Source organism: Elephas maximus, chromosome 1 (assembly GCF_024166365.1).
Source record: "Elephas maximus indicus isolate mEleMax1 chromosome 1, mEleMax1 primary haplotype, whole genome shotgun sequence".
Taxonomy (NCBI): Eukaryota; Metazoa; Chordata; class Mammalia; order Proboscidea; family Elephantidae; genus Elephas; species Elephas maximus.
Genome location: NC_064819.1, coordinates 18,720,870 through 18,741,798, shown reverse-complemented (window position 1 = coordinate 18,741,798; position 20,929 = coordinate 18,720,870). Strand labels below are relative to the sequence as shown.

Genomic DNA, 20,929 nt, shown 5'->3' with positions numbered 1-20,929 from the left:
AATTTGAGGTGTAGGGGATATAGATTCAACGTTAGTATTTTGTCCTCATCCAGAATAACAGAGCCTATAGGAATTCTGGAGCCCTGGTGGCACAGTGGTTAAGAGCTTGGCTGCTAACCAAAAGGTAGGCAGTTTGAATCCACCAGCTGCTCCTTGGAAACCACATGGGGTAGTTCTACTCTGCCCTATCAGGTCACAATGAGTCGGAATTGATGCGATGGCAATGGGTTTTATAGCAATCCTAGGTTTGTTTTTTCTTTCTGTGGATTTTCATCAGGCATGGGTCAAACAGCAGTGTGTCGGGGCCAAACCAGTTACTTCAACACTTGATATTAAACCTCACCAATCAATTCTTTTTTAAGTACCTGATTCATAGTAAAACTTTTCAATATGTTTCAGTTCTTCCCTCAGAGAGGATTCTTTGTTCTCTGTCCAACCTTTGTGTTTTCCTCCATTCCTGTACCCTCAAATGGATAGGATCATTCTGCCCAGGGCCACAAAATTGCTAGCTGCTTGTTGTGCAGTCCTTGGGAAGAAGTGGCAAACTTCCTGCTTAATGTCTGTCACAAAGCATCTTACCCTGAGACTTCCATGTGGCTCTCAACCTTTGCTGGGCATATGTCCATTTCTTGGGGGTGGAGTCATAGAAACAGCATTAGCACAGGGTTTACAGTAGACACTGCGGTTGTAGTTTGCCAGTGCTACTCTCCAGTAGGCTGCATCTAGTTGGTACTGATAAACATGTAGGCAGGAAAGGAAAATTTTGTCAGTCCGTATCTGAAAAAACAGCTGCAGTTGGAACTTACGGTATGCTCAACTTAAAAACTGAATTACTCAACCATTAGTAAATTACCATGCAGCATTTTTGTTCATATATTGTTTTAAAGTGTTCATGTTGTTGTTATTAGGTGCTGTTGAGTTGATTTAGGCTCATGACAACCCCATGTATATTGTCATATATACTAACAGAGTATTAAGAGGGCAGGCTTAGGAAATTTGTCGTTCTCAAACTTGAGGGTGCTTAAGAGTCACTTAGGGAGCTTGTTAAAAATGAAAATTTTCAGGTCCCACCCCTAGAAATTCTTCTAGGGGAGGAGATTCCAATCTGCATTTTTACCAACACCCCAGGCAATTCTGAGATGGACTGCTATGTTTAGAAACACAGATCTAGATATTGGATGTTAGAAAATGCCCGTTTAGCAATCAAACAATATTATTTTGTGAACCAGAGTGTAATTCATGTAGTGCTAGATAAAACACGTTTCATTGCTTATAAAACAAAAAATTTACCAATGTTACATTCTTTTACTTTATATGAAGAATAGAGATCTATCTTAGGTCAGTAAATTTTTACAAATTAATAACTATAATCTTATTGTTTATAATATATGAGGGGATGGTGCCAATAACTTCTTTCTTGGTAACTATTCTATCAAAGTTCCAAAAGCCAAATAATACTTATTTTGCTAATTAATTTGTTTCTGTCTCTAGACTTAAATTATCAAAGCATTCAAAACTAGTATATTATATAAAGTGACTGTGCTACATTGCAAATGGATGTCTCTCTTATCATTAGATCTCCTCATGGTTCAATATAAGATAGTACCTTTAAAAGACTTAGAACCTGTGCTAATTAATGTAAGCTCTGTCTTGGTGTAGACATTTGTGTGTGAATGACAAAAGCTCCTTTAGTAGAATTATTTTAAACCATCAGAACTGTTGGCAGAGAGAATCCTCTTTTATTTTTTAATTCAGTTCATATGTATAATTTATGTAAGCAGTGAAGATGCCATTGGATTTTACTACAGACTGTGCTTGAAACTTGGTAATCTAGGGTTTCTCCACCCAGTACATTAAATCAGGCAGCCCCAAAGGGTCTTGGTAGTCCAGCATTCATAACATCCTTCTTTACCTGCTGATCGACCTCACTTCCTGGATTTCAGTCCGTCTAGTTATCAGCTAACACAAAAGAACAGCTTTTGGTTCCTGCAGACGCTGGTGAAAAAATAATCATGAGAAGGAAATCCACCTTATGCCGTTTTTTTGGTCTGCAAAAATAAACTCAGCCATCATACAGCTAACAGGTACGGAGGGAAGATAACAAGCTCTTTCATGGGAGGAAATTACAGAGAAAATGAGCATCATTTCTCAAGGTTTTTCTTTTCCCTGATCTACAAGTGATGCTGCTGTAATTCTAGCTGCAGTTTTTACCGATCATTCACCACTCAGCAGCTGGTAGAGAAGTAAGACTGCTTGGCAACCACCTGCAGGGCTGCAGAGATGAATTACATTTTCGGAAACAACACACTTCTATACTCTCGTGCCAGTCGAGGAGGCAATACTAGTTCTAGCCATGGCTCGGTAGGCCCAAAGCAGAAACACTGGGCAAAGAAGGGCTCATCAGATGAACTGCAGGCTGAGCCAGAACCGTCACGCTGGCAGCAGATAGTTGCATTTTTCACTCGAAGACACAGCTTTATTGACTGCATCTCGGTAGCCACCAGCTCCACCCAGGTAACATACCACTTGTTGAAATGATTTTCAGTATATCTCTGTTCACATTTGCTTTTCAAAGATGCCTTAGTATAGGTTCCTTATTAAGGAAGACGTAGATTATCCACTGGGTCTTGGGTGCGCAAAAATGTATGTTTTCAGTCTGTCTATGCAGTACTTTAGCATGAAGGGGGGACCAAAAAACGTTTTCCTTTATGCTCTTCTGTAATGCCAAACATTGTTGGGTGACTTCTCTAAAAATATAAAGCCACTGATGGAGAAATTAAAATATAAATAATGTTTGTCTCCTAATTTTTAGACTGTGTTAAATGTTATAAACTGTGATGCCTGGCCAGAGAGAAGAATACCTTTTTGATTGTTTAGCTTTTCCATGTCATTAGATAACCTTAGGGAGATTGTTAAAGTAAAGGAACCAAACGTAATTTGAAATATTTCCATTGTCTAGTGTTTTGAGAATAGATTAAATTTGATACAGTTGGCTGGTATTATATATAAATATATCTTAAAGTTACAGTAATTACATTACGGTTTATTTGAAGGGATTTAATGAATCCCTTCATTTCTTAAACATATATTGTCTAGGGTTAATTTTAAATCAATAAACTTGTGTTATTAACATGGTCGTGGAAATTTTTTCTCAAAATATTCAAATGACATTTTAGAATCACTGACAGTTTAAAGTCAAATGACAGTTTTTAAGACATTAAAGTCTCCAAATTAAAAAAAAAATCACATAAAACTCCTTCTCTTTGAGGAAATAAGTATTGAAATTAGGAGGAAAAAATAAAAGAAAATATTAGTTTGAGTAAAATACCTATTATTTGGGGATGTAAGGGAGGTAGAGGGAATACTCATATTTTAAAATATACTTTTAACAGATAGGCATTCAACTTTAGTAAAAACAGAGGGATGAGAATCAAGTCTAATTTAAAAACAAGTTGAGAATGCCTTTGCCCTTTGAGATCCATAATATTTAAGTTAAATGTATATCCACATATATATGTGTTCCTTAGGGCCTATTTAAAATAAATCCTTTAAAGTTATTTTTTACCCTAATAATTAGAAGCAATACAGTAAATTTAAAATGTAACTGTCAACAGTTTTTTTCATTATTAGAGTTGTCTTTTAATAATAGTGATTTAAAAATAATGTCAACTTTCTTAAGTAAGAGATTCTACTTCTTTGAGACAGAAATGGAATTACTGGTAAAGGTCATCCATCATTTTCATGTGAGCACTGAGGTTACTTATAATCAAAACTTATTAGGGACAATAATTGGTTTAACTCTTAGGTTGTTACTGCCCCCAAGAATTTAATTAATTGATTTTGGCTATAATTACATATCTAAAAAAAGACGCAGAGACTAAGGGTTCGATGTTTAATTCTCTGTATGGTGGTGGTGGTCACTGTAGGGTGATGTGAGATGATGTTTTCTCTTGTCGAGAAGAAAGATACTACAGACTTTAAAAAACTGTTCATATATAATATTATGCATAATATATGTTATATATAATATATAACAAACTATTATATACACACACTACCTCTTACACACACATTCCTACAACTACTGCTATCTGTATTTCATCTTGAGGTACTATCTTCATTAAGGTCACACAAATGAAAAAACAGGGAAAATAATTCATATATAAAACTATTGAAGCCACAAAAAAGTATAGTTACCTTAGGATTTGGAGCAAAAATTGTTATCGTACTGCACGAATGTAGAATCAGAATTTTAATAATGACCTCTATTTGCAACTGATCCAACAAAGTCATTTTAAAATTTATATTTCATTTGGCTGAGATCCTTTCTTTATACCGATAAATGAGTTTGTTTTTATTTCTTCTTTCTTGATCCTTACCTTATCTTTTTCATTACCTTTGTATTTCATCTCTAGAAGTACAGACATAAGGCCAGAGGTTTTAGCTTTTATTTCCCCTGTTTTGGAGTACCGTCACGTCATTTTTCATTCTGTTCATTTTTCTTACTGATGAAAATTATACTCAGTGATGATTTGGATATTTCATATATCCAAGTATTTGTTGTAGCTCATTAGAATTTATTTCACAGGATAAAATATAATGAGACTGAAAAAGAACCTTAGGCATATTTGGATCTTAGTTGATGATAGGATATAATTTGTTATTTTATCTACTGAGCTCGTGACTGACAACTTTATTTGGTAGCACCAGAAAGGAATTGTACATTGTTAAAAAGGGAGTAGTTGGATGGAATTTCATAATAATTTATTGAGCATCTACTGTATACCTGTGGATATAGTAGTAGCATGATAGTGTTCTGCACTGTGATTGATGAATAGCAGAGATGATTACCAGGTCTATTTCAGTGTTGTCAGAAAAATTCCTTCATAAAATTTGATAGTAAGATTAACTTCGAATCTAATTAGAACTATGCCGTATGATATTTTAAGCAGGTTTTTGTAGAGTTGTCATTAAACCAAGGTTTATTAGTTTGAAAGTCATTGCTCTAATTTTATATATCCCCAGATAGCTACAAATAAAAAGATAATATATTTATTGATTCATATAAATTGCTTGTCTGTTGGAGATATTCATGTTCATGTCTGAAATTGTGTGTCAGGTTCTACTGAAATATCTGGCACTTTGTAGGAAGTCAGTGCTTTTTGAATAGGAAGGTCATCAGGTAGTTAACAAGAATACCAGGAGTGGAAACCAGGTCATTATAAACTTCTGCTAGCACAGGGCTTGGCTCATAGTTGATACTCAATAAATGTTTGTTTAATTCATTAATTTCCATTTCAGCCACCTGGAACCTTGTTATCTCTTAGCCTTCCTAAATCTGCAATATGGCCCCATAATCTGACACTGCTTAGATACTTATATTTTTTGGATTTGCTCTTTTCCCTCGTAAGTGCCTTTTGTGTATGTTCGTGCGTATGCTTTTAATGAAGGCTTACAGAGCAAATTAGTTTCTCATTAAACAGTTAGTACACATATTGTTTTGTGACATTGGTTGCCAAACAGCAACATGTCAACACTCTCCCCTTTTCCACCTTGGATTCCCCATTTCCATTCATCTAGCTTTCCTATCCCCTCCTGCCTTCCTGTCCTTGCCCCTGGGCTGGTATGCCCATTTAGTCTCATATTGAGCTATGTGTATTATTATTTGTTTTATGGGCCTGTCTAATCTTTCACTGAAAGGTGAACCTCAGAGTAACTTCAGTACTGAGTTAAAAGGGTGTCCAAGGGCCATAAAATCGGGGTTTCTCCAGTCTCTGTCAGGCCAGTAAGTCTGGTCTTTTTTTTGTGAGTTAGAATTATGTTCTGCATTTTTCTCCAGCTCTGTCCGGGACCCTCTGTTGTGATCCCTGTCAGAGCAGTCCATGGTAGTAGGCAGGTACCATCTAGTAGTGCTGTAGTCAGTCTGGTGGAGGTCGTGGTAGTTGTGGTCCATTAGTCCTTCGGACTAATCTTTCTCTTGTGTCTTTGGTTTTCTTCATTCCCCCTTGCTGCAGATGGGATGGGGCCAGTAGAGTATCTTAGATGGGCACTCACGAGCTTTTAAGACCCCAGACGCCACTCACCAAAGTAGAATGTAGAACGTTTTCTTTATAAACTGTGTTATGCCAGTTGAGCTAGATGTCCTCTTAGGCCCTGGTCCCCAGCCTTCAACCCAGTAATTTGGTCCCTCAGGGAGTTTAGATTTGTCCATGGAGTTTCCATGACCTTGGTTTGGTCAAGTTGTGCTGACTTCCCCAGTATTGTGTACTGTCTTACCCATCAACAAAGTGTTTTTCCCTCCCTCCTCTCCCCTCCCTCGTAACCATCAAAGATTGTTGTTTTCTGCGTATAGGCCTTTTCATGAATTTTTGTAATAGTGGTCTCCTACAGTATTTGTCCTTTCGTGATTGACTTATTTCACTCAGCATAATGCCCTCCAGATTTATCTGTGTCGTGAGGTGTTCACAGATTCATCATTGTTCTTTTTTGTTGAGTAGTATTCCATTGCGTATATGTACTGTAGTTTGTTTATCCATTCCTCTGTTGATGGGCACTTAGGTTGTTTCCATCTTTTGGCTATTGTGAATAATTCTGCAGTGAACATGGGTGTGCATGTGTCTATTCATGTGACAGCTCTTATTTCTCTAGGATATATTCCTAGGAGTGGGATTGCTGGATCGTTTGGTGTTTCTATTTCTAGCTTTTTAAGGAAGCACCATATTGTATCCCAAATTGGTTGTACCATTTTGCATTTCCACCAACAGTGCATAAGAGTTCCAGTCTCCCCACAGCCTCCCTAACATTTATTTCCCCCCCTTTTTTTTTTTTCGATTCGTCCAGTAATGTTGGGGTGAGATGGTATCTCATTGTAGTTTTGATTTGCATTTCTCTAACGGCTAGTGATCGTGAGCATTTTCTCATGTGTCTCTTAGCCATCTGAATGTCTTCTTTGGTGAAGTGTGTTTTCATATACTTTGCCCCCTTATAAGCGCCTTTAGTTCTTCAAAGCAGCCCATCTCCCACATTTCTTCTCCTTCCTCTTCATTCTTCATATCTTCTTGAAGTCACACAAATGCCCCATACACCAGATTTTCTTACCCCCTTCAGGTCTCATCCGATAATGACAACCATGCAGCTTATAAACTGTCTCTAACTTTATTATTTGGTTATATACCAAAAGTTTACATTATGGGGCTTTATTTTAAACTTGAATCCAGGGTTTGTCGGGAAAATTAGAGAATAAGGGGAGAACAGAGGTTCAGGAAGAAACCTTGGTGAAGGGAACAAGAGAGTACCTAGACCTGCTTTTGACTGTTTGCATACAAGGAACATGTATTTGGAGGCTGTCTTATACTTTTACCATACAGTTGACATTATAAAATGTTAAATTAAGGTGATTTTCTTGTGTATTAGTCTCTTTCAGTGTAAATTTTTTTATTCTGGGCTGAATACTACTTACGTTCTTAATTTTGAATAGTTACAGAAAAAGTGGCCTACACATTGTCAAACGCTTCCTGATTCCTTGCTTCAGCATCCCTCCTGTTCTTGTCTGTGGGATCACTTGATGCCAGTCTGCCCTGTCCTGCTTAGCATACTCAGCCCTGTTCTAATCTTGGATCAATTTTCATATTCAGCAGGGTTTTAAGGAACTCTCGTCCAGTACTTCTATAGTCCAGTTAACTTCCTTTAGTTCAGAGGTGAAAAGTTTTATCTGTTTGGTGATACCAGTGTTTATTGATGAGACTAGTAATCATATAAACTTTAAACAGTTGTGAAGTGATAGGTCACTTTGAGTGTGTGTTTAACAACTGTTCATATATTTTGGACTACTTCAAAATCCCTAACATAGGTCATTATAAATACTCAAATAGAGTTTCCTCTCAAACACTATTAAGCTGAAAGCTCTGTTCCTAGAAGTGAATAGAATAGACATGATGGCTTGTCATAACTGAAGTAGAATAATAAAATTTTCATAAGGGTGAATATATTAGCCACATGAGTTGAATAATCTGCTTTTTAGAGGAAAAACCTTATCCTAATTTAAAATATAGAAAAATACTGTTTAAATACCTATGTGGAAAAATATGTAGACTAATTTGTATAAAAGAATACTATTTGTCCTAAACAGGTGCATTCTGGACTATAAAGAATTTCTGTTTTAAAGCTATGCATTGGATTGATGTTGTCTGGAAAATGGAAATAGTAATGGTGTCAGTCTCATTGAGTTATTTGGATGAAATGATTTAGTGTATATAAAGCGCTTAGAACAGTACCAATACCTGGCACATACTAAGCTCTATACTAGAGTTAGGTGCCACTATTGTTATTTTTATGTTACTTAACTCTGATAGTCTATGTAGAAATTCAAATAGAAGTAATCAGGAATTATAGCAACTGGGATAGTGCTGTCTATTCAAGCATTCAGTAAATACTGTTGACTGAATTAGTTAACTTTTAAGTGTAAGCTGTTCATGTTTTCAAGAACACAACTCTCAAGACTATTGCACAATTTAAGAGAGGGGCCCAAAGAGCCCCGTTCCTGGTGAGACCACCAATTCCCTGGCTTCACCTCCCTTCCCAGTCTCTTTCCTGGAAATTTCTAAAAGAACCTGTCACAAGAAGACTGATTTAATTGATCATCCACCTCTCACCAAGCCTCCCCTAAGCATACTGTCTTAGTCATCTAGTGCTGCTGTAACAGAAATGCTACAAGTGGATGACTTTAACAAATAGAAGTTTATTCTCTCACAGCCTAGTAGGCTAGAAGTCCAAATTCAGGGTATAAGGTGAGACCACCAATTCCCTGGCTTCACCTCCCTTCCCAGTCTCTTTCCTGGAAATTTCTAAAAGAACCTGTCACAAGAAGACTGATTTAATTGATTATCCACCTCTCACCAAGCCTCCCCTAAGCATACTGTCTTAGTCATCTAGTGCTGCTGTAACAGAAATGCTACAAGTGGATGACTTTAACAAATAGAAGTTTATTCCAACACAGCCTAGTAGGCTAGAAGTCCAAATTCAGGGTATAAGGTACAGGGGAAGGCTTTCTCTATCAGCTCTGGAGGAAGGTCCTTGTCATCAGTCTTCCCCTGGACTAGGAGCTTCTCTGCGCAGGAACCCCGGGTCTGCTCCCCGTGCTGCTTTCTTGGTGGTATGAGTCCCCCTCCCCCCCACATCTTTCTGCTTGCTTCTTTCTTTTATATCTCAACAGAGATTGGCTCAAGACACAATCCAATCTTATAGATTGAGTCCTGCCTCATTAACATAACTGCCACCTATCCCACCTTATTAACATCGTAGAGGTAGGATTTACAACACACAAGAAAATCACATCAGATGACAAAATGGTGAACAGCCACCCAATATTGGGAATCATGGCCTAGCCAGGTTAACACACATTTTCGGAGGACGCAATTCAGTCTGTAACACATACCATTAAGACTGATCTTATCCTCAGTCACCACAAAAATTCCAAACCTTGCAGATCACTCTCACTCAGCTCCTTATCCCTGTGTGACTGGTGTATGCCTGATCTGTTTTGATCACCCATTTATCTCTAACAACACAAACACTTTCACTCTGCCCTCCAGAACTTCCAGTTTGTCATCAACAGAATCTCCTCCATCCCCAGTCTCTTCGGGGATGGTTCATCTCACTTTTTTTCCCTCATGGAAACTTGGCATTACTCTGAGAATATGGTTTTTTCTACAGCCCTCCCATCGATTAGGAGTCTTATGCCTCACGCATCCTAGGAGCAACAGTCGGTGTCTTCTTAGCTTATCATTGACACTCCTGAATGGTTGTACCTCTTCCTTCTTTTAAAAAATTCATGTCATTAGGCTATATTTTCTACTTACCCTCCTTTTCTAGTCAAATGCACTTTTAATTATTGATGGTTTCAACACCTGGTTTCATTTTTTTTTTTCTCTGCCTGTTAGTCCTGTAATCATTCTTAGTAATTTTCGATGTACTTGTATGACCTATGCAGAATGCCGACTCGCAGTTCTTTGATCTCTTTACCTATAGGAATCTTGTTTTTTTCCTTCACTTCAGTGACCCCTTAAATGATTATATTCAAAACCTTTTCATTACTATTGACTGTACCACTTAAAAAATCCCAATTTCGTGCCTTTCAAACTGACAGACACTTCCTTTTCTTCAGCTCACTTCCTTTAGTACTCCCACTACAGTGATTTCTTTTTTTTTTTTAATCCTCTCAGTACTTTCAACCTACCTTTTTATTATTCCTTTTAACCTTGTTCAAATTCCATGGTCCATGACTATAAACACTGCCTTTCATAATCTTAATTCCCTCAATATTTGAGACTGTCACTTCATTGGTAAAATCCAGATTTGGTTAATTGAACCTCTTCCTCCTCCACACTAGCTCCCAAGCTGCACATTAAACTTCCAGTTCCTGATACCAGACCTCATTCTCAAGTGCTGATCTTACGCCATCTTCCATCCTGTTACAGTAAATGAATCCTCTGCGTTCCTATAGCTAACTTGTCATTTCTGACTACATCTCAAGCCCTTTGATTATTCAGGGACTTCTGAAATTCTTGCCTCTCTTCACTCCATCACCTGTCTTTGTCTCTTTAGTAATTTTTACTGGATTATTCCCGTCAGCATACAAACTTGCTGTAATACCTCTCATTTAAACAAACAACATAAAAGTCTCTTTTGGAGTATAGTTTGTTAAATCCAGTGATTAATTCTCATCTTCATTTTTACTGGACCTCGTAACAGCTTTCAGCACAACTGATTACTCTCCCCTTGAAACTCTTTCTCCTGTGACTTCCTGGATACTGCCTGTCTTCTCTTCTATCAGCCAGTTTCCTTTGTGGAATACTCCCCCTTTTTCCTATTCCTACATGCTGAACAGGTTTCGGTGCAGCTTCCAGATGGACTAGAAAGAAAGACCTGGTGATCTGCTTCTGAAAAGCAGCCAGTGAAAACCCTGTAGATCACAAAGGTCCAATCTGCAACCAATCCTGGGGACGGCACAGGACCGGGCAGCATGTTATTCCATTGTGCATGGGGTCACTGTGAGTGGGGGGGCTGGCTTGACAGCAGCTAACAACAATAAATGTTGAGCGCCTCAGGGCTCAGTCCTTGAACTTCTTCCTTCGTCTCTCTTGTTGACTCATATTTCAGGTGATCTCATCCAGTCATGTGCCTTTAAATGCCATCAATATCTGTAACCCACAGCTAATCCCTATATACTTGTAGATCTAGATTCCCACTTGATATCCCCACTTTGGTTAAGCATCTGAAAGTTAACATGTCAAAAACAGAACTCCTAGTTGTGTTGCTCTCTCCATTTCTTAGCTTCAGTGTACCATTCACTAATACGCTCAAGATAAAACCCTCGGCATCGTCTTTTATTTGTTCCACATCCAATCCAGTAGCAAATTCTATTGGCTCTATGAATTGAGAATATGTGTATGATCTCATCACTTTTTTTAAAATTTATTTTATTGTTGTTGAGAATATATGCAGCAAAACCATACACTTCTTTTATTAAAAGGATTCTTAACTGCTTTTCAAACCAGCTGTACCTTGGAGGCCTGAGGTTTGGCTGCCCAGGCCAAGACACCTATACACATTTTGCCATTAGCAGGAGGTACAAACAGTATTGGCACTGTGAATAAGTCCTGTTTTTAAAGGCAGGGAAGTCAGTTGCACAAGTCCTAATGAGACCAGAATTTTCCATTTCAGGCAGAAGCTGAGCAGTGCCAGGTCAATTTTATTTGCAGCTAATCTGCCAGCCCTGCCCAGCTGAAAGTAAATGGTGCTTGGTTATAGAAGCGTTTGGTGACAGGTGGCCAGCTTCCTTAGGAAAGATCTGACTGCTCTCTCTCTCTTTTTTTTTTTTTTAAATAATTTTATTGTGCTTTAGGTAAAAGTTTAGAGTGCAAGTTTCTCATTAAAAAATTTATACATAAATTGTTTTATGATATTGGTTATAATCCCCGCAGTGTGACAGCACTCCCCCCCTTTTAACCCTGGGTTCCCCGTGTCCATTTGGCCACTTTTCCTGTCCCTTCCTGCATTCTTGTCTTGCTTTTGGGCAGAAGTTGCCCATTTGGTCTTATATATTTGATTGAACTAAGAAGTACGTTTTCCACATGTGTTATTGTTTGTTTTATAGGCCTAGTTGTCTAAAAAGTGGGTTTTGGAAGTAGCTTTATATCTGAGTTAGCAGGGTGTCTGGGAGCCATAACCTCAGGGGTTCTTCTAGTCTCTGTCAGACCAGTAAGTCTGGTCTTCTTTTGTGAATTTTAATTTTGTTCTACAATTTTTCTCCTGCTCTGTCTGGGACTCTCTATTGTGATCCCAGTCAGAGTGGTTAGTGGTGGTACTTAGGCACCATCTAGTTCTTCTGGGCCCACTTCTGTCTTTGGTTTTCTTCATTCTCCTTTGCTCTGGATGGGATGGGACCAATAGATGTGTTTTAGATGGCCACTCAAAAGCTTTTAAGGCCCCAGATGCTACTGACTAAACTAGGATGTAGAACATTTTCTTTAGGAATTATGTTAATGTCAGTTGACCTAGATGTTCCCCCAGACTATGGTCCTCAGTCCCCAGCAACTCTGTCCCTCAGGGTGTTTAGATGTGTCTGGGAAGCTTCTATGACTTTGCCTTAGTCAAGTTGTGCTGACTTCCCCTACATTGTATGTTGTCTTTCCCTTTACCAAAGTTGACACTTCTATGCTATCTAGTTAGTGATTTCCCCTCCTCACCACTTCCCTCCCTCGTAACCATCAAAGGTTGTTTTTTTCTGTGTATAAATCTTTTCTTGAGTTTTTATAATAGTAGAATCTAACTACTAATTCAAGTTACTTTCATTTGTTTCCTGAACTACGGTGGTAAACATCTAACCGGGGTCCTCGTTTCCATTCTTTCCTTTCACCATTTTCTTCTTCATCTAGCATCCAGATTCATCCTGACAAAATATAAATCAGTTCATGCTAATAGCTTGTTAATCTCCCATGGCTTCAGATCACGTTTATAAAAAATCATAAATCCTTATTTTATTGACCATAACCTAAAAGGTTCTGTTTGATCTGGCCTTTGGCAATATCTTCAACCCCATTTCTCACCTCTTTCTCACTCATTCTGTTCCAACTATACTGGTCTTGTATTTCTTCCTCAAATACATCAAGCATGTGGCCATCTCAGAGCCTAAATCTTGTTGTTCTCTCTCCCTAGAGCATTCTTGCCCCAGATAGTCTCATGGTTGACTTCAAGGCTTCCTTCAGATTTCTGCTCAGCCATTCCACTGAGAATGGCTTAAAAAAATATACAAAATGATAATATCGTAATCTAGATTAGATTGGCTATAGTTAGAAGAACTAAAAATGTGAAATTTGTTATATAAGCTCTTGATAGGTAGGAAATGTGTTATATTCATCTTTGTAGTTTCTGTTCAGTGTTTTGATTGTTAGATGACCCTTTTGTCAAGGGCAAATAGGTAGAAAGAAATTTCATAAGCCATAATTGTTTTTTAATATATTCAAACAAGTTTTAAATTTTAGCCTTTAAAATAATGTGTTATAATAGTGCTAAAAGTGACTAACCCACATGCCCTTGGTATTAGGCCAGGAGATTCAGCCTGCACCATGTTTTTACCCGTTGTTTATTTTCCAGCAGTGTTTGTTTACATGAGAATTGTGCTTCTTACCACTTACCACAACTACAGTTCGATAGTCAACTGCATAATGATTTGTTTAATTTCAGTTGCTAAACCATAAGCTTCACAAGAGGTGGGACTACAGTGTGTTTTCTTGTAGCCCCAGAGTAAATGCACCTGATAAATATTTGATGAATGGATAAATATTATCCAAGTGTTTATTTTCATTTAATCTGATGATGGCTGAGAGGAAGTTCGGAGCATCTGAACATAATTTGGTCACTATAAATTTCCCACGCCATTTTTATATAGGCGTCTTGTTTGAAAAGGAGCCCCGGTGGTACAGTGGTTAAGCACTCGGCTGCTTACTGAAAAGTCAGCTGGTTTGAACCCACCAGCTACTCCATGGGAGAAAAATGTGGCAGTCTACTTCCATAAAGATTTACAGCCGTGGAAACACTATGGGGCAGTTCTGTTCTGTCCTGTAGGGTTGCTATGAATCAGAATCAACTCGATGATGACGTGTTTCATTTGGGTTTTATAGCTTGAAAATTAGCAAGCTTACATTACAGTAGTCTGTAAGCTCATTGATATTTCAAAAATAATTCAAAGTCCTCTATCAAAAATTTGTGAGGCATATATATTTTTATAAATATGAAGAACTTATGTTCTTATCAATATTTTACTTAGTTTCTTTAAAAATCTTTCTCCTTGTTATTCTTTTTACTTCTTGCTACTGTTATTTAGATAAGATTTTCAGTCGTCCAGTTTTATATCAGAGTTTAGAATTTTAATAAAGGTAAAAATAGTTGTTCAGACCATGTGAAAAACAGTAGCCTACAATTATCACCTTATTTAGCAAACTTTAAATAAACCAGCTCGTGATAATTTTACAGGAATATGCAAATCAATCAACAAAATCTGGTTCAAAGACTTATGCAAGTGTAAGCCAACTGGTTATGACATCTGGAAACTGGAATTCTAGGAGAAGCTTAACTGTAACCTCTACTGCCCCTTAATAAATTTATTTAAAAGATTTTTCTTCCTCACCTCTTAACAGGAGGCCTGCCCACTCATTATTTTTACCTTTGTAGGCCTCAATTTCGTCCCATTTCTCAACAGTATTTTCAGTATTTGTGATACCTAAATACTGACTACTGACTCAGCACTGGAGTGCAAAGTGGTATGGTTATGGCACAGTAGGGTCAATTGACTGCCTTGCAAATTTTTGTTTTAAGAAAAAGAACTGGAGATTATAATCTGGGATTCGAATTAAAACAGCCTCATTTTTTATATTTAACTCTGGCTAATCTTGAAGCCCTGTGGTACAGTACCATTGGTTCTTGATCATATGCTACCTCCTGAAACGGTCGAATGTCGACCAGTTTTTTTTTTTGGTGTAGTGACTCTGTGTATTCAGGATTATCAGGAGGGATCAGTTTCCTGGAGAGGAAATCATGCTTGGTAAAGTAGAGGGTCAGTGAGAAAGAGGAAGACCCTCAACGAGATAGATTGACACAGTGGCTGCAACAATGGGCTCAAGCATAACAATTGTGAGGGTGTGGTGCAGGACTGGGTAGTGTTTCATTTTCTTGTACATAGGAACACTATGAATCAGAACCAACTTGAAGGCACCTAACAACAGCAGTCTTGGGGCCCTGGTGGTACAGTGGTTAAGACCTGTGGTGAGCTACGAGTGCTAACCAAAAGACTGGCTGTTCGAATCGACTGGTCGGTCCTTGGAAACCCTATGGGGCATTTCTGCTGTGTCCTATAGGGTCGCTTTGAGTTGGAATTGACTCATTGATAGTGGGTTTAGTGTTTTGGTTAATCTTGGTAGAACTATCCAATATATCAAAGGGTTATAAATTGGAAAAATAAATCGGTTTCAAAGTATTCTAGAAGATAGAAGAAAAGCAAACAAGATACATGTCCATCTTAAGGATTAATAGCTTCAGCTATATTAAATACCACAGGAGAATTTTGGAGGGAAAAAAGGACAGAACAAATACCATATCACTTTTATTAGATTTTCAGAAATAGAAGACTACACACAGTATTATTGTTGTTCTTAGGTGCAGTTGAGTCAGTTCTGACTCATAGCAACCCTGTCTGTGTACAACAGAACAAAACACTGCCCAGTCCTGTGCCATCCTCACAATCGTTGCTATGCTTGAGCCCATTTTTACAGTCACTGTGTCAGTCCACCTTGTTGAGGGTCTTGCCTTTTTTTCACTGACCCTCTACACACAGCATAGAACCTAAATTCTTTTGATTTTAAGAAGACAGCTTTATTATATAAAATTTTTTAAAGAATATTTTAAAGAACTCTCAATGAAACTTAAAATTCCATATGTATTTCATTTTTAGTTGTCACTTCTCTGTTTTTTTTAAATTAACACAGGTAATTAAAAAATTCAAACAGTTTATTTTAATAAAAAATAACAGCTGATTTTCTATTTTCTACATTTGACTTAATTAGCTTTTTTTCCCCCTCCTTATTCACCTAAAGCAGGGGTCAGCAAATTATAGCCTACAGACCAAGTCGTGCCTGCTACTTGCTTTTTTATAAATAAAGTTTTATTATTACACAGCCATGCCCATTTGTTAATGTGTTGTCTTTGCTGTCAAGCTACAGCAGCAGTTTGGTAGTTGTAACAGAAACTGTATGGCTCACAAAGCCTAAAATATTTGTTTTCTGGCCCTTTTCAGAAAAAGTGTGCCCGTCTAAGGATCAATGGAGTATCCTATTTCCTTTTTTAGTTAATATTATATATTGCCATTGCAGTAAAATACAGTGGTAACTTGTAAACCCATTGCCGTCAAGTCGATTCTGACTCATAGCGACCCTATAGGACAGAGTAGAACTGCTCCGTAGGGTGTCCAAGGAGTGGGTGGTGGATTCAAACGGCGGACATTTTAGTTAGCAGCTGAGATCTTAACCGCTGCACCACCAGGGCTCCATGTGGTAAAGGCAGACTAAAACTCTTTTTTTGAACTATTTAAGAGCAACAGTATAGCATACTGGTTAAGTGTACTGTCTTTAAAGGATGATGGCTCGATGAAACAGATTTCTTTGGTTGGTCTTGTGATTTCATTCATCCAACAGATATTTATTAAATACTTCCTTTGTGGTAGGCACTGTTCTAGGCACTAAGCATACAGGAGTAGGTAGAACTGAAATCCTTGCTTTTATAGAGCTTATGTTAAAGAGGAAGAAGACAGATAATAAACATGATTAAAATATGACATGCTGGAGAAAAAGTAAAGGTAAAAAACAGTGAAAAATGTGTGTGTAGGAGCCTGATAGATAGGATAGCCAAGAGGGACTTCAGCTTGAAGGTAATATTTGAATAAAGGCATGAAAGAAGTTATGGATTGAGCCGTGTTGAAACCTGGGACAAGAGAATTCTAAGCAGAGGAATACCAAATAGGCTCTGAGGCAGAAGCATGTATAGGATATTTGGGCAGTCAGTGTTGCTCGAGCAGTGTGGGGAGGAGAGTAGAAGGCTTCAGAGATATGAAAGGGCCCTGAATCATGCAGGAACTTACGGAAGAGTGACTAGAATAGGGTAAATATGATTCCTAGGAAGTGGTAAGGGCCCATTTTAGGCTAGTAATCATGAATTTGAAGTCCATGGTTTTGCATGTTTCTCTGGCTGCATTCTGATGAAATCAGGTAAAGGAGCATAATGCAGTTAGTAGTTTCGTCCCCTTTTGTAAATTACGTAACCATATCTTTACATCCAAGTCTTAAATCTCTATATACTTCAAGATTTTTGTGGTCGGCTCATCCTTCTACCAGTCTAAGATGATCAGCTAAATGCTGGTGGAATGCGATCTTTCCATAATGAAGGAATGACAGACCCTAACTGAATATCATGAGTCTTGCTGGTGGAAATAGATGGATCCACGTATATGATCTGCCTGTGTGAACTAACAAATCTGTAGCCACTTTTCTGTAATACAATGTTAATTTCTAGAGCAGTTTTCCTATTTTGCCTTTGTTATCTTAAAATCAAGAATTTGTATTTTAATATCCTTAGTGATTTGTTTAAAAATACATCTAGCTTTATAGCTGTTTCCTTCTGAGACGTGGGTGTCCTATGCAGCTGATTAAAATAACATTTTTTTTTTTTCACCGCACCAGTTTACGTTTTCAGTGTCCGCCAGAAGAGCATTTGGATAAAATAAGAAACATTTGAAATTAAGCCATGAAAAACATGTTTATTCTGAAGGTACTAGGCCCCTGTTGAAACAGTGATTCCCAAGCCAAGTTTCTACAAATCTAGCGTGCTGTATTTTCTCCTTCTATACACATTTAAAAGTCACATTTCCTGACTTCTCCCTCACTTTTAGATCGCTTCCTTGACATAGGATCAGAGTAGCTGCCTCATTGCAACACAGTAGATCTTTAAAGGAGGGACCAGAGAATTTGGATTAAGAAGGTTAACTAAAACAAAATAAGGTCCTCTTTGACCAACAGTTGGCAGTAGGGTTGTTATTTTCCCTGTTACCTGAGATATTAATACCAAAAGGTTTGCTAATTCATATGTCTGATTTTCTCTAAATATAGTATAAATTTATTTAAACTTCCTTGAGTCTTTTTGTAAACTTAGTTTACCCCATTTATGTAACATGTCAATGTAAAATATTAGCAGTTATTAGGTATTATAGCAATTATTTTCTTTCAAGTTTCATTTTATGCTATAAAAATTACTTTGGTAAATAATTTAGTGAGGTAAAAATTTTAGATATATTCAGATAGCCTTATAAATCTTTTATGCCTGGATCTAACTACAGTGTAAAAGATAATTTTTAGTGGCCGTTTGTGGATGTTATTCCTGATCGTCCCGCCTCACTCCTTACTTCCCATCAGGCACCAGATACGCCAGTTCTACATTCAAAATTAATTTTGATTTGTCTACTCATGGCCATTTTTACCATTATCATCATTTGGTTTAAGCTACTAGTCATCTCTCAACTGAATTATCACAGTAGCCTCCCACCTGTCCCCTTCTGCTTCCTATGTTAGTCAAGATCCATATGCATGTAATTAGAAACCCTGGTGGCACAGCAGTTAAGAGCTCAGCTGCTAACTAAAAACTTGGCAGTACAATCCACCAGCCGCTACTTGGAAACCATATGGGGCAGTTCTACTGTGTCCTTAAAGGGTCGCTATGAGTCAGAATTGACTTGACGGTGACAGGTTTGTTTTGGTTTGGTTTGCTTAGCTGTTTTAAGCGGAAAAGAATTTAATAAAGGTAGTTGTTGGTAAGTGCCATTAAGTTGATTCCGACTCATGGTGACCCCACATGTGCAGAGAACAGCTGCTCCATAGAGTTTTCAAGGCTGTGACCTTTTGGAAGCAGACTGCCAGGCCTGTTTTCTGAGGCACCTCTGGTTGGGTTCAAACCACCAATCTTTTGGCTAGTAGTCAAGTGCTTAACCATTTGCACCACCCAGAAACTTTAATAAAGGTAGTAGGTGCACTCAGTATATGTATGTTGTTGAATGAATGGAAGTGAGGGAGGTGGTACATAGTCCTGAGAGTAGACATGCAGTATACATCATGCACTGTGTACTCGATGAGGCTTCGGACCACTTCTACAAAAATTTTTTATGTTTAGAAGTTGATTTAATAATTTTAAGAACTTAAGTTGGGTGTAAAAAGTAAAGCTATAAAGAAAATAATAAGAATCTCTAAAAAATAAATCAGTTTAAACATTTTTCAGAAAGGTATCGATTTAATACTGGTTAAAAGGTACTTTTAAAATGTGTGCAATCTATTCAATTATTTTACAGAAATTTATCATTTTCTGCAGCGTTCTCAGAGACAGTGTTAATATTATAACCTCTGTTGTCATGGAAACAAGTCTCCGAAGGCAGCCTCAGAAGCTAATGATTCCATGGTGTTGCTATGGATAGAAACAGCTGAGTCTATTGTTAGTCACATGGTCAAGATCAAACAAAACAAAACTCTTTGTAGTCGATCTTATTGAGTGATGGAAATGGTACAGAACAAGGACGATGGCACAGTGGCTCTTATTGTCCAATTAATGAAATATCTGTAAGGTTTTTCGGGTTTTAAATGCTTTTGCTGAATTCTTTTCCATAATAACCCAAATGTTAAATGATCACTATATATTATTGTCTTACTCTTTACATTAGAATCTTAAGTTTGACATTTTTACCAATTTAGAATCTTCTTACACAGCTTCCCAGAATTTTATCGTGCTCTCAATCCTGCACTCAAAACACCCACTATACCCAGATCTAATATCTATGTGTTCCATATCAACCAACCTTCATTTGATTAATATTTATTTAGAGCTGTATTTTTGCTTTAAATAAACTAAATGAATTATTTTGTTATTCTAGAATTCCTGTTACCTGAATGAGTTATTAGCTGTGGCCTAGAAACTGTATGTGTTACTATGCCATTTGTTTTTAAGCACATCCCCACTAGTGATTGCCTTCCTTAAGAAAGAGACAGAGGCATGTGTTCTTTTTCAAAGTACTTGCTCAGTGGCCCATAAAGTGTGGATTAATAAGGTGTAAGTTTTCAGATTTTTTTTTAAAAATTGTATCAGAGATAAAAGTTTACAGTGGAATTTAAAAGTAACATTAAAAGATTTATAATTTATCCTAAAGGATTTTGGAGAATGACTGCCCATATTGTGCTTGGCTTTGAAATTTGGCATAAGCGTGTAGCATTGTCTTGTTGTTGTTGTTTAATATTATACTGGAGGATTAATCAGCTAATATATGATCCCATTACTAGGACTGGAGATTACTGCTAAGAAAATAATATAATGTTACAATTGGGACATTTTCAAACATATAAAAATAAACTTATTTTATGCTTTGGTGACTTTGACACTTTTGAAGACTACAACTAGTTCTGTAGTGCATCACTGAACTTGGGTTTTTCTGATGCTTAGATTCAAGTTACGCATCTTTGATAAGAATATCCAAGAAGTGATGTGTTCTTACTACATTTTATCAGGTGGCATATGATTTTGATTTGTCCAGTTAATAGTGATGCTAACTTTGGTTATTAAGATAGTATCTATTAGGTTTCTCCACTCTAATAAATATTTTGAGGGGAGATACGTATAGATACACACACACACCCCATTCAAAATTTCATCCACTAGTTGATACTTCTTTAATGATTTTTTGCTATAACCAAACCAAACACATTGCCATCAATTCTGACTGATGACAACCCTATAGGAGAGAGCAGAACTGCCCCATAGGGTTTCCAGGGAGCAGCTGGTGGATTTGAAC

At 37.3% G+C, this 20,929-nt stretch overlaps 1 protein-coding gene across 8 annotated transcripts in view; it reads left to right on the top strand.

The window, feature by feature from the left end:
• The window catches only part of DLG1 (discs large MAGUK scaffold protein 1), a 271,624-nt gene that overhangs the window by 113,011 nt on the left and 137,684 nt on the right, over positions 1-20,929 (top strand). Inside the window, exon 1 of one of the 8 annotated variants that reach the window (XM_049879841.1) lies at positions 1,485-2,514. The exons of the other annotated variants lie outside the window; for them this stretch is intronic. Within the exon in view, the coding sequence (XP_049735798.1) occupies positions 2,281-2,514 (234 nt within the window). The 5' untranslated portion in view covers positions 1,485-2,280. Of the gene's footprint in view, positions 1-1,484; positions 2,515-20,929 lie in introns of those variants that run through there. 8 annotated transcript variants of the gene reach the window in all.